The sequence below is a fragment of the Rhinolophus sinicus genome, linkage group LG06 (assembly GCF_036562045.2).
Source record: "Rhinolophus sinicus isolate RSC01 linkage group LG06, ASM3656204v1, whole genome shotgun sequence".
Taxonomy (NCBI): domain Eukaryota; kingdom Metazoa; phylum Chordata; class Mammalia; order Chiroptera; family Rhinolophidae; genus Rhinolophus; species Rhinolophus sinicus.
The window spans coordinates 142381720-142396701 of NC_133756.1; the positions used below are offsets into that span (position 1 = coordinate 142381720).

The window sequence follows — 14982 nt, forward strand, 5'->3', positions numbered from 1 at the left end:
TTCTAAATTATCTAAGTGGAAATTAAACTTAGCTCTTGCTAACATTTCTGTAGAAACATGCATTTTGATTAAGCCAAATAAACAAAAAACACCTAAAAGTAGGCATAGCCATTTATCTATATACTCACAAATATGTTCTCTTTCCTGATCATCAGTATTTTTTTTCTTGCTTTATTTGCTTCACTTCCTTTATTTCCCATTATTCATGGAGAGGTTTTCTATCTAAGACTAAATTGATTTTCTGCTTACTTCTTATCGGTGAAGTCACTTCAGCAAAGAGTTACTCTTTGGAGTTGTGTCGTCATCTGTGATCTGTATCCCTCAGCTGGAGTGCTCGGTCTGGCTGCCCCATCACTGCCCGGAGGCATGTGGAGAGAGGGCTCTGGCGTTGCCCAGGCTGTTCACTAAGCTCCCTTTGAGACTGGTGAGGAGGGAGGTCTGTGGAGGAGGGAGATAGATGTACCGGGTGACTGTTGGAAACCAGTGTAATTTGTAAGTTTGCCATAACTTTTAAGTGAAAATTGCAATGGGAGGTTTCAGGGTTAGCGTGCTTTCAGAAATCAAAAGGAAAATGGCAGTGTTCTTTTCATTTCATTTCTGAATACTCTGATAAGGTTTTTGTTTTTTGTTTTCTAAATTTTACCAAGATTTCAGCGATTAATTAATCTATAGATTTAAAAGATATTGAAATATTCATGACAATATTGCCATGTTACGTATTGGATGTATAAGCAGGCACACACACACACACACACACACACACACACAGTAGCACTTATGAAATTATACTACTTAATACCACCTGGGTGTTAATTTAAGTTTGGAGCAAGTGAAATATGCACCACGTAGGAGAGTGTACCTTTATCTGACCATGAAGAGTGAAGAAACTCACTGCTGTAATTGATACTTTTAGTTCATTATGGAAAGTTTCTGTACAGTCAGTATAGAGAAAACCACATTTCATTTAGTCAAACCAAAAACATACTACCTAACTGCCTTTGTATAAAAGCTAATACAACATGTCAAAGATAATAGCATGGTCCTCCATACACATTGAACTGGTGAAAGAAGTTGGGAATGGTTTAGCAAAGATGAAATATAAAGTTAATTTTTGTATAATTTTCTTTTCATTCACATTCACACCAGGCAGACTTTGAAAAATACCTATAGTAAAGAAGAACTTGTTCATGCATGTAGAACAAAATAAAATAAGATTAAAAGCTCCAGGAAATCAGCCTGCTTCAAAAAACCATTAAAGTGTGCCTATCCCTCAAGCTTTACAAATGTGCTAATTGTTGTGTTTCAGTCATGTAAATATGTTTCAGCATAAAGTAACCAAGATTTCCTGCTATAGAAGCACTGCTATCTGGGATGTGGGGGGGAGGGAGGGACGAAGAGGACTAAATAACACACTGTAATGAAACCTGCCTTTGGGCAGCACATGCTTCAGCCCTGAATGCCCAGAAATACTTTGCAGACGCTCTAGGCTGCCTAGCAATGGGGATTTCTAATTCTGGCTAGCTTGACAAAGTAAATACAACTATTGAACATAAGGCAGCTCCTAATAAAAAAACAACAATTCCCCCCTTGTAAACACCTACATTTGGCCCCATTAAAAATTCTTTCTTCATACCCAGGAACTAGCAGACCCTTCGGTGTGGGGGTCTCATGGTAACTAAAGAGGAGTGGGGAGATTTAATGCTGTCAGGACATTGTAACATTGCCATTTCCACCAAGCACTTCATACCCCATCTCAGGGCTTTTGTGGAGTAATGTGCTGCATACAGTGCAGGGCATTATGCAAGTAAACACTTTGGCCATTATGCTCTCGGGACTCATTTGCGGGCAGCCAAAAGGAAATCAATATATTTCATATATATGCTGCACTTATATACAAAAAGGATATGATTGCCACATTTCCAAGAGGAGGGTGCGGCAAAAGCTGCCAATTTTGAAAATTATTTAGTGGACTGGCATTAATAACCTTTCCTGATTTCTGCTTTTTTACATCTTAGAAGTCATCTATTCTATAAGCTTTGTATCAGTCAGACCTCTGCCAGCCTCTAAGTTGAGCCTTGGATATGCTATAGTTCTAAAAATAGCTAGGATTCAGGGATCAGTGTTGAATTTATATACATGCATCTGCTAAGTTTACTTGCTGAGTTGGAGGCTTCCGATTATAGTAAGGAGCAAGCATTAGTTTGAATTCTCGTAGACAGAAACAAAGAGAATGTTACCTTTTGTCACCTCCAGAGTAGTATCCACATACTTTAAAAGGAAAAAAGGGGATGAAAAGGAATTCTCATATAATTAGTTGTTAGAATTTATTTCGAAAAGAAATTTTTTTCAAGCTCAACATTCAGATCTAAAAACACTGTATGTTCCTAAAATATCTTACTGTTCCTACGCCACCTGCGAGGTAGACCCAAAACATTGCTCCTAAAATGTTTCCTCCCTTGCGTTGGGTTTAGAAAAGGGGCTTCCTGGACAAAGCAGGCTCCAAGAGCCTATGAGAATGGCAGTCCATCCACAGAAAATCCCGGTCGTCTTCCGTTCACTGCCATAGTAGCAGTAGGCCCCAGACCTCAAGCATCTCTCAGCTTGGCTCTGCTGAAGCTTAATTCAAATTCTACACACTCTGGAGCTTATATGCCCCTGCCTGCATTGTGTGTACCAGAGCCATGCAAGCCTTGGGTGAAGCAGCAGTTGGAGACCAGTAAATAGGTTGCCCGAGTAAGAAGCCCTGCTACGCCATTAAGAAAAGATGAATGGAAGGGAGTCATTTGGGGAGATATGAGGAGTCTCATTTAATCAGTGGTCCACAGTCAGGGAACCGCAGGGGTGGTGGTGGCCGTGTATGCCTTATCCATCCCATTCCTTTATCCCAGAGAAGCTAATCAGCGTTGAGGGAAGACATCTTTTCCAGTGTTTATCTCGTCCAAGTTTAGGTAACATTTTAAATCACCTTATTCCCAGTGTTACCATGATATTTTGTTTTCAGTTCCGGGCATTAATGAGAATTAAATGTGCAAAGGAACAAAGGAGAAAACAAAAGAAAAGAAAAAAGATACTGCCTTTAGTTTGTGTAGAAGGTATAGCCATTTTAAGCAAAGTTCTCCAGGAATAACCTAGTTTGTTCTCTGTTGACATGTGAAATAAGGGAGGAAAATAACATGACTGTCCCACATCTTAAATGTCTGAGAGTTCAGGAACAGTGGGACTGAAACATGGTGGCGTTCTTATTACTATGCAATCTAAAAGATTCTGACTCGCATTTTAAGAGGATTAAACTCAGCAAACCACCCCCCCAAACAGTACTGCCATTTTCTCCTCCGCGAACATTGTACACAGACTCCAACCCCTCCAACTGGAATCTTCCTGTTGGGCAGGCATGAGATTAAGAATCACCACTCCCCACAGGAGAAGGGTGGGGTAAGGGGTACGGTGGGTCACTTAGTACATAGAAAGTTTCTTCTGAATCAGAAGAAAACAGGATCTAGAACAGCCCATGTACAGCCACCTTTTAGAAAATTCTGTCCTTAAGGAATATACATGTTTGTAACAACTGTTGTTTTCTGTTATTGAAAATGTTTGTGTATGGTTTTGCAAGGACATGGCTGAGAGAGCCTTGGTGTTATTCATAGAAATAAGTTTACACCACTCTCTTGCCACCCTTTGTGCTAAGAATCCAAATCACTTACCACAGCTTACAAACCCTACATGGTCTGATCTGATACCTATCTACCCACCAAGCCAAACTTCTCATAGCCTCTCCCCTATTTGTCAACCACCACATAAAAACTGAATTTTTTTTCTGTCCTTCAAACATGCCAAGCTTATTCCAGCCTTAAGGCTTTTGCATTTTATTACCTTTGCCTGGAAATTTATTTCCAGGTCTTTATAGGTCCCTTCTCATATTTAGTTAGTAGCTCAAATGTACCCTCCAGAAAGGCCTTCCCCACTTAAAATAGTACCTCCAGCCCACATCATGTCACCGTGTTTTATTTCCTTAAAAGCACCTCTCACCATCTGAATTATCTTCTTCATTTGTTTGCTTTCCTATATGTCAGCTGTCTCCCCTTAAGTCATGTCAATGTCTATGTATTGTTCCTTTCTGAAGTTGTAAGTTCTTTGAAAGCAGGGATCTTGCCTGTCTTGTTCACTATTTTATTTCTAGTGCTTCGAAAAGTTCTGGCACATAGAATAATGAGTAAGAATGTGGACTTTGAAGCCAGACTGCCTGGGTTCAAATTCCATTCGATTGTCCTGAAGTTGCAGCATCACTTCTGCTCTTTTCCGACTTGGTCACAGCTAGCAGAAAGGGAAGCATGGAAAGGAAGTCTTTATTCAGGTTGGCCGTGTATTCAAGGGCTCTTCTGCTAATGGTAAAGGAGAGAGTAGATATTGGAGGATAATGATCAGTCTCTATCATAGCCCACAACCCTTTGGGCCTAAATATCCATGCACAGCCTTCTTCCCACACTTCCTACCTCTTCAGGGGTGAGTGGGGAATCCTAGTGGCTAGAAACTGCAAAATTTTCTGCACTGGTGGTAGAGGATTTTAGCCCCATTTGTAGCCCCACTTCTGCTCTCTTGAAGGAACTCCCTTATCCGTTATCTTCTGTACCCCTTTAGGAAATTATTCTTTGTCTGGTATCATTCATGGCTGCATGAAGTCTCCATTGGAGAGTCTGCCCTGCGGAGACTATACACTTCTCACAGCCCATTTACTAATAGATCAGGTTTGGGGACCTAAGATTACTTTAGGGATTGAATAATCACAGACTTTTGACCAGGCTGGTAGTTTCTTTGGCAGTACAATTCCCTCAAGACTTTAGAAGGTTCCCAGTCTATTAGCAAGTAATTGTAGCCAAAGAGTTATCTAAACATCGTTCTAGGATTCAGCTACAGGAAACAGATCCCATCTGATTATTTTATGCAGAAGGAAAGTTTATACTGGAAAATTGGTAGCTAGCGAAATTAGGGGAAGGGCTGGGGACATTGCCACCAAACTGGCCTCCAAGGAAGCTACTACCTCCACCATAGTCAGAAAGGTGACGAAGTGGGAGGCCACCACTGGACCTGCAGTGCACACCTCTTCCGGATGGCACTTCCGGGGTTAGGATGTTCCGCTGCCACTGCTACAAGTGCTCTCAACCGCCATGAAGCAAATAAGTGGACGCTGAGACACTGGTCCGGCCTCCACTTCCACAGCTGCCTTTCAGCTCCCACGACACTTTGGACCAGTCACCGGAATACTGATGCAAACAAAATGTTCCTACAACAGTGCTTACCAATTGCAGCAGTCAGAGTAGCAGCAAGATAACTCCTGCTTCTGTTCCACCTTCCAAGTCCAGTCCAGATACATCTAATGAGGTATGCCTAACTCACACCTTTCCAGCCTCTGCCCTGCAGGCAGGCAAACCACAGGGCCTTTGGAATGGATGCGTGTTACATTGTAAGAAGTCAGTCTTATTTTATGGCCTCTCTGTTCTCCCCATGTCTCCCTCTTTCATCTTCTTAGTAACTAGCTTGACGCCACCTAAAATAACCAGCTTGAGAGGGAAGGCAACACCCTGACTCTGACTTTTGTCTCGGAGCTGGCTCCCATTTTCTGGCCAGCCTCTTAGCAGGGTATCCCACCAAGGCGCAGGGGCACAGCTGTCTCCTGGGAAGGCTGCCTGCTTGGGTGTGCAGGTGCAGAAGCAGTTGGGCTCTGAGGCCCCAGATGGCCAAGGCTTTAGTTAGGGGAGGTTGTAGGCCGCAGACAGAGCACGTCCTTTACCAGACCTCATCCCTTCACCTCTTCTTCCAAATTCCATAGCTCTAGCTTATGTTCGTTTGTCTTGTATAAATAACTTTGCTGAAAATGGCAAAAACCATCTAACACACCAGTATTCTGAATTTCTCCGTTTTGCCTAGAGCCACTGATAAGGAGGTATAATAAGGTTTGCCTTCCGGGCATAACAGGGGTCACCAGCTTTCCAGTCGGCAGTACCTGACCTCACTGCCCACCTTCCAGCCACTAAGCAACACATACTTAGATCGCAGAACTCGAGTGCTCCATTTTGCAGGTACCAAGTTCTGTATAAACAGGATATAGGTTAGATTGTTATTACAGAGATCCAAAAATACAATGCCTTAAGTAATACAGAAGTTCATATATCTCTCACATAGAAGCCCAGGTGGGCGACCCAGGGCTCTTTTCGTGGCCAGGTGGTGTCAGGAGACCCCAGACTGATTTTATCGTTTCCCTGTGCCCTGCACTGCCCATAGCTTCCATTGGATGGTCCAAGATGGCTGCACAGCCCACACTTCAGCAAGTGGGAAGATAAAAGTGAGGCTCATCCCTAACCTGCGTGGAGCCTAGAGTAAGAATGCAAAAAAAGGACCATCATTTTATATGCCTAAGTATTTTTAAGTTATCAAGCCAACAAACCATTAAATATGCTTTGGCTCCCTTCCTTCACAAGTACACCTTCCTTAGGAAGCCAAGTTTAAATTTAGGATCAGGGTTCCACTCCAGAACATGGAGACAAAGAGAACTGGCCTGCAGCCCACCCCCTTTCTCTGCCCACACGAGGCTGAGTACACGTGCGTGGGGATACCCAGCCTGCACAATCAGACCCCGTCCACATACCACACAGACAGCAGTCCCTTGGCTACTCCTGCGGCCCCACAGTGTGCACACAGACACACAACCCACCCGTGGGGCACAAACTGGGGGAAGAGACCTGTGCAGGCTTTGTGGCCATTTGGACAGGGAGTTGTAAGTTTCTGGACACCCAAAGCATGTCCTGTTAAGAAGGATACAAGCTCTAGACAGGCAGGAGCCCTCTTGCCAAGGTCAAATATGGATACTGAGAGAAAGGAGAAATAAAGGGCCCCTCCCTCTCTTTAAAGATCTGACCCTAAACTAATGCTCAAGATGAAGTGACCAGAACTTAGTCACTTGGCCTCATCTGTTGGCAAGGGAAGCAGGAAACTGTGGTCTTTATTATGAGATGCCACGTGCCCCCACTGATATTCAGAGAACCTTTCACTCACTGCAAAGGAAGAGAATAGGTATTGGGAAGAAGCTAGCAATCTCTGCCACAGACACATGCTTTTTCACAAATCACACTTTTGTTTAGACAAGGAAGTTCCTCACAGTCTGCTTTCAGAGAGGTGAATTTGGAGGCAAAACAATCCTGCCAGTTATAACTGACGGTCAAGATAATTGTACACCTGAGCATTTTTCTTTCCATGGGCAGCCAATATGTAATATTCTCAAGCTGAAATTTTGTCTAATTTTCAGAACAATCAGGAAGAACCAAGTGAATTTTTCTCAATTCAAAGGATATAGTGTGATTATGACATTCAACAGAAACAATTTTAATCATAAACCCTGAGAATGAATTGGATCTTAAACAAACAAAAACTAAAACCTGGTCATATTTGGCAGAAATATTCGGCTGCTACCAAATGTACACCTACCACGCAAAAAAGAGCAAAAATTGGTTCTGGCATTGTTTCTCCTGGCCTACTCCTTTATGAGAGCAACACAAATTTCAAAAAATTAGGCTGGTACATCTTCCACGTTGCAAAATTTTAACCAGGTGTAGAATAATTGCAACATAATATTATATTGTAATAATGTAGTGATTATGGACTACTGCAAATGTAACAATGTAAAAATATAATAATTACATAATCGCATGTAACGTGGATTTTTTTATCAGTGAAACAGCACTCTAACGTCTTATGAAGAAATAACAGTGATATTGTGAATATTGACGAATATATCAAGCCTGCTTCATCTATCTCCTCCCCTCTATCCTTCCTGTGCCACTGAAAGGATATCAGTCTTTCCACAAAGAAAGGGGAAGTCTCTCTCTTTTTAGCTAAAGAGCAATAGAGACTGAGCTCTACTTTAATCCCCACACTCTGGGCTATCGAGGCATCAGGTGTGTATTTCCTTGGTCAGAAGATAAGAATGGAGCCCCAGACAGTCAGCAGTAACTCACGCCCTGAGTGAATGCTTCTGGAAGGTGATCCCTTTGCTGTGGCCCTTCTCAAAACTGTTGAGAAGTTGTCTCCCAATATCCATTTGCTCCTTCCATAATAATGGATTTGTTAAACATTTTTACACAATTTGAAACATTTCCCAGACTCCCTTGCAGCCAGGTGTAGCCATGTCTAAATTCTGGATATGAGTGATGTGTCCAGCTTCCAGATCTTGCCTTGGTCACTTTTTCCCATCAGCTGAGAGAGTGTAAAAGCATCAGCCGTGGAGCCCGAAGGAGAAACTCCTTGCTGAGGATGGCGGACGCGTCCTTCTAGCTCAGAATTGCCTACTGCTAGACTGTAATGTGGGAGAGAAATAAACTTCTACCTTTTGTAAGCCATTTTTTGGAGGGGGTGGGAGTGTTTCTATATCACAGCTCCTCAGCCTGTAGTGATTCATTCCCTGACATTCAGAGCAGTGCCTCACAACAGAGTATGTCCACAGAAATCAGCAAAGCGTCCTCCAGGTGAGGGCATCACACAGCTCTTGAAAGGATCTGGAGGGGAATAAGATAGCATGTCTTTTGTTAATTTGTTTCCTCCCCATTATATAAAGAGGGGGGCAATTCTTTTAAAACTTGAGTGGAGAAGCTTCATCTTCTAGCATTTCTTTTATTATTTTGTCAGCAAAGAATACGTGTGCAAAAGAGTTAAAATAAGGTGGACCCCCAAATTGCCTCCTTCATACAGCCACACATATTTTCACTGGCCCAGAAGCCAGGCATCTTGCATTTCCAGTTTCACTACTGCCTGACTAAGTATGAGCGAAAATGTTTAGATTTTTTAAATCTTTTAGAAGCAGACTGTGATTGCAGTTTCTTTCTATATTTCTTTACAGAATTGCAGTGGAGGGCAATGTATATACTTAATGCTCAAACGTGCCTTACTGACTGAGACCTGCTGGCTAAGTCCGATATTCTGCTGATGTCACTTATAATTATGTGCAGTTCATTATACTTGTAGATTTATTTTCCTGCCCTAAACTCACGTATTTTTTACCTTGTATCGTATTTGTTTTTATGAGCCACGTCAAATCCTTTTTTGGAGCAAGAAGTGGTATAAATAAGTTAGTGTCGTACTTGACAGGTCACAGAACACTTATGCATCTCACTTGAGCCTGACAACAGTCTTGTGAGGGGAGAATTATTCCCCTGTCATAGAGGAGGACATTGAGGTGTCTTATCTGAGGTCACACAGAGAGTAAGTGACAGAGGGAGGTATCAAACTGTTGCTGGCTGTCTCTGTGAAGGGATCCACGTAGAACCTAAATGTTCTAAGGTGTTTACAAGTTTTAGTTTAAATTGGCTATGTTTTAAAGAGGAAAGAAAAAACTAGGAAGTATTTTGAAATATTAACACCTATTTCTGTGGTTGTGAGTAATACGTATGAAGTGTGACTTTTCAGGAAACATCAGAAATTGCAAAAGGATTGAAACAAATCTCTATTCATCTGCTAAGGGTTAAAACGTACTACATTGATTGTTCTCAGAAAACAAACAGCGCCTGGTGGGTTGGTCTTGGCAAAATACGAGAAATATAAATTGATTAAACTTATTTTAATGGGTATTTACCTGCAATTTGTCTCAAATCCAGGCGTAATCTAGATTCATTATCTTGCCCCTTCTGTCTGGGAGCTGTGAGTGCTGAGCACGGGTCTGGCAGGCGGGGAGAAAAGGAATTAGGAAGGGAACTGTGGAGCCAGGAAATTCACTCCTGTGTGTCTATAGGATGCATTTAGGTGTGGACTCAAGAGAGCAAAATACAGACAGGGTCTTAGCCCAACAAAAAGAGAGAGGTTTGCAGAGGGGGGAAGAATCTCAAAGGCTGGCTGGGCATGGCCCCCCCAGAGCCGCAGAGCCGGGCACTTGTGGGGCTGCTGCTTCATTATGACCCAGCGCTTCCTGTGGGCCTAAGGGGGCCTTATGGCAGGAGCTCCCCTAATCTGTTCAATGCTTTCCCGCCTTGTATCCCTCGAGAAAAGGGACCCATTGATCCAGAGGGATCGCTACAAATCACCTAGGCCTCTGCGGGGGAAATTGGAAGTTGTCACACCTTTCCCAAATCCCTTTGCCTACATAAAAACCATCATTTTAGACAAGGCATTCATAGAAAAACACAGGCAGCCAGTCAGCCAGATATGCGTCTCCTGCACCCACAGCCCAAGCCCATCCTCCCAGAATCTGAGGAAAGAAACTCAGGTGGAAAAATTTCAGCTCGAGATGTAAGATACGTTTGCAGCCCTTGTCTCGGGTGTAAAATGAGAAAGATGAGTACATTGATTTGGTTTACAAGGTTGAAAAAATATGATTTTTATTTAAACCATCACGCAGTGAAACCCCAAGGTCTAGAAGTCCGTACACCCCGCAGCCTTGCCGCTTACCGTCCAAAAGGAGGTCCCCATGCTATGCAGAGTATCCTACAGCATATTTTTTTCACAAGACAGATCTAGGGTACAGCAGCTTCTGAACATGCACATGTCAAGTGTGTAAGTGCTTTGGAAGCCTCAGAGGAAAAGTCCCTGACACACCTGGCAAGCCTGGACCCCCATCCCTCCTTCTTCCTCGCTGCTTCACATCGCACTGACATGGTGCGCAGGGGGAGGCTCAGAAAGGAAGAAAACAAAACCCACTGCTTGAGAATTTAGACTGCAGAGTAAGCTCGTTAAAGTCATCATCAACAAAAGCCAGCAAAATCACACATAGATTCGCATATTTCCGAAAGCCACCCTTCAGCTTTTTCAAAGGACATGAGTGTGCAACTAGCCTTTGCAACGTAGCCTTTGGTCGGAAGCATTTAATCCCGTCACCCCAAATTTTTGTGCTCAGAAGTTACACACGAATGGATATTTGACTTTTCTTGAACGCCGTTCAACCTGAAAGATTTCCAAACATGTCACACGTCACATTTAGCTACCTTGGCTAGGAAGGGCTTTCAGCCAACTGGCTCATACTCATCGCCTAGAAAAGCAGAAGAAGAGAAATTTTTAGCAAATAGGTAAGCTCCTAAAATAAATGGTATGATGATGCAGGTTCTGAATCAACGACACTAGTTTCCTCATTTAGATTGTCAGAGCAATGTAACCTTCAACCAGATGCATCTTAAAGATACATCAGTTCTACCGTTAAGATCACCATTTCTACATGTCAGAATCCAGTCCATTATTTAACACCTAGCCCATCCCCATGAAGCTTTTTGCTGCTCCCCTCCCCCCACCATGATTCTTGCTTTGTCTCTGCCTTTCGTGCAGCCATAATCTGGACCACTCACTATGAGGGTTACCTGTGTGCTTGTCTTACTCGTGTTGCCGGATTGCAAGGAAAGGTGGGGTGTGGGAGGTGTTCTGTTCACACATCCTTTCAGAATGCCTCGCTTCCAGTGGATTCTACTCATCCTGTTGATTTCCTGAACAGCCTAATAACCATCTGACATCATCCTTGTGAGGTCCCAACCAAAAGTGTACACACACGTTATTTAATGGGGAATTTTCTTTAAGTTTCTGTTAACCTTCAGATCATACATGCATCCTGGTCAGTTTTCCTTTGCTCATTAGCAGTTAACTCCAAGATCTTAAAGAAACTTTAAATTAAAACTCAGACATAATTAAATGTATCTTTCCTCCATGCTTCCTCACGAGAACACTGACAGAGTTCATGCTAAAAAGACGTTCCTAACCTCAGGCTTTCGAGTCATGCACGTCTTTGAGACTCCTGAGCCTTTCACCCTTTCATTTCTGTTTGAAATCCTTTGTGGAACATTCTAGGGTATCTAGAAATGAAAGAATTGTTTAAACAAAGAAAGAAATATGTCTTTATTAGAGCTTTGTATCGTTCAAAAAATAGACACTTAATTACTTATGTTACAGGCTGGGTGCCAAGGATACAAATGAGTAAAACTATATGAATATTACTATCTGGATATTACCGATTTTCCTGGCCTTTCTGACATCTTTGTTGATCATGTATCTGTGTGATACTGTCTTTCATCCTAAATATATTTGCATTAAAAAATAAGGTCATACAGGTAAACTGACATCAAGGAAGAATATTTTCATAAATTTTGTTTAATGTTTTAAAATATTCCAGTCCTCCGCACACAGCTTGTGTTCACATGATAATACACAAGCCTTTTATCAGGAGAGAAACTAGCCAGAACATATGCTTGTGGATCACAATATTTTGACAAAAAAGCAAATGGTCCTAACCTTTCTCCTCTTAATTTTTTTTTTCATATTGAAGGGAGTTTTCCAAAGGAAGGGTTTCCGATAGGTTGTCTCCAGGTCAGTTCACCCCTACAAGGCTTGGTTAGTCTTCACTGCACGGCCCGATCCTGCCTTGCTTACCTTTCTCCTCCCACACCCACTTTGTGCCTCAGCCACAACAGATATGTTCCTTTGACTATGGATTTTTGTGAAACAAATCATGTGAGCTGTGAGCACTAATAGTTAAGGAATTTGATATAAAAAGCCTAAAAAGTTATTTTGAAATATGAATATTTCTCCCTCATTACAGTAACTGTTCTATAATTATGGTCACTTACTGCTTACATCAGCCTATATCTGCTTAAATCAACCTGTATCTGCAGGAAAACAATTTGGATGGGGAGATGTTCAAAGCTACACTATACTTTTGAAAACATGACCCAACATCATGCATAGAAACAAACCTACCAAGATCTGTAACAGATGTTATAGATGACTTATCTGAGCATATGAAAAATATTGACCGTTTTATTGGTATAATTTGTTTTCATCATGTCAGTATTTCTATGAAAATTGCAAGTTTCTAGAGAAAGTATAACCTTGAAATAGAATCATCTTCATGTCAACTTAATAGACAAAGGGAAACAGGCATTTATGAGAACCCATAATTGCTGAAAAGCTATATTCAATTGAAAAAATAGCATTTTGGAGCCCTGGCTAAAACAAAACAAAGCCAAAAAACAACCCTGCCATTATTATGTGTGTTTGTTTGTTTTCAGTTATGCTTTTATTTATGCATATACATGTTTGTATTTCTACCTAAATAAGAAAAATCATATATGTTTAGATTTGGACTCTGGAAATGTTCCACGAAGATTCCTGGTCTGGTTTATATAATGGCTATAATTTGTGAAATCTAGCATCAGTGGGACGTGATTATATTGGGCTTCAGTCTAAAGAATTGTTGTAGTAGGAATTTTATATGCAAGACTAAATGCTGATCAACAGAGCATAATATTGTATCCTGAAGTGTGCTCATGAAAGCAAAATTAATTTTTTTTCTTTCTTTCCTTCTCCTGAAATCTTCTGCCGTAGCGACTGCATTTGCCTCCAGACTTGTCAGACACAGTGAGCCGCTCAAGCAAACAGGATGTGGCAGAATCCACCACGCTGCTGGGCCCAGGCTGTGGCATGATGGCCGGAGGCAAGAAGCACCTGGACTTCTAGCAATTCCTTCTTAGTCGCTGCGTGCAGAATTCTGTGGCACTCTAATTATGATCGCTAATAGCTTATGTAAATATTTTTCTTAACAATGTGACCCTCCAAGTCTTGAAAAACACAGGATTGCAAAATGAAGCCACCATTCTTCTTTTTTTTTAACCAACTTTTTATACAGAAATAGTACAGCAGAAATACTTTCATTTTAAAATTTTGTTTTATGTTATATCTAAAGAAGATAGGTCATTTTAATTCTTAAATAAAAGCAACTAAAATGTCAAAAATTCAAGATGCCTTACAGTGGTCATTGGCGTACGTGTATTAAGGCACTTAGTTCACGGTAAACTACCTGTCACAGCAGGTAGCATATAAAGCATTATGAAATTCAAAATCGTATATTAAAAAACATATTTTCTCTTTATTTCTGAAAGAGTCACTTGCCACCAAAAGTGCTAAGGTTTTTAAAACAATGAGAAATTTGTTTGCTAGTATATGAAGACTATAATAAAATGGATTTGCATTTATGCATCCTGTTATTAAATTGATGAAGACAAAATAATATTTTGGGATTAAGACCCCATTAATTAGTCTGCTATAGAAGTTTATAAATATAAAAAACTTGAGTGATAGAAAATATAGAAAAAGAAGTTTATGGTCTTCTATTTAGTAATCCTAAACAATTAAAGTCAGCACCATGAAATTATGTCAACACATAATTCAGGATTGAAATTCAAACTGACAGCTACGTTAATGCTAAGATACTGGGGAAGAAAACATGTATTGAAACCTGGTGAGAGATTTTTACAGAATATAGGTCTGAGACTAAGTGGAAAACTGAAGCTAACTCACATTTCCATCGCATTAGGTAAATCCTTTTGTTAATTACGAACATCGGTTGGGTATGTACATTTATAACCACATAAACATGTCTTTTGGGGGTATATAGCATACTGAAGCAGTTTTCATATAAAACACTAGGTTTTTGAATCATAGTTCCATATTCTCAAAGCTTTTGACAAATAGTAGACAAAGCAAAATTTAAAAAGTAACTTGCATATTTAAGTAGAGTTTCATTTTTTAAAAAGCTATTTAACATCCTCTAGGAGAACCTGAATTTCCAAAATACATTTTCAAATATGGTAGGATATTTTGAAGCAGTTATAACAAGCATTTTAAGCAGTTTGCTTTTAATATACCACAAATTATACTTTATTTGTTCTTGACAACATTGAAGAAAACAAAGACTAGGTTTTTAAACTGTCTAACCAATATGATGAATGTCAGTCACTTAAAAAAACCCACTGTAGCATAAACACATACTGTATACAGCTTTTATTCAGAATTAGAATAATTGAATCAATGACAGTGATTTGCCAGGATGTCAAATCTCTCCATCATATCCTGTCACCACCAGTTTATTTTTTGTGATCAAAATCAAAAAGACAACTATTTTGTCACCAGCTATTTCATTAGTACTAAAAATCAGGTTTTTTCTTCTTTTTTTTTTTTTTTAGAGTGTCT

At 40.7% G+C, this 14982-nt stretch overlaps 1 protein-coding gene and 1 long non-coding RNA gene across 4 annotated transcripts in view; one reads left to right on the top strand and one right to left on the bottom strand.

The window, feature by feature from the left end:
• Positions 1-752, bottom strand: part of LOC141572255 (uncharacterized) — a 105864-nt gene extending 105112 nt beyond the window's left edge. For all 3 annotated transcript variants that reach the window (XR_012497561.1, XR_012497560.1, XR_012497562.1), the window contains exon 1: positions 250-752. This is a non-coding gene — a long non-coding RNA (uncharacterized LOC141572255). The remainder of the gene's footprint in view (positions 1-249) is intronic.
• The window catches only part of ELP4 (elongator acetyltransferase complex subunit 4), a 213965-nt gene extending 200215 nt beyond the window's left edge, over positions 1-13750 (top strand). Inside the window, exon 10 of the mRNA XM_019738520.2 lies at positions 13339-13750. Coding sequence (XP_019594079.2) covers positions 13339-13470 — 132 coding nt within the window. The 3' untranslated portion in view covers positions 13471-13750. The remainder of the gene's footprint in view (positions 1-13338) is intronic.
• Positions 13751-14982: the final 1232 nt, after the last annotated feature.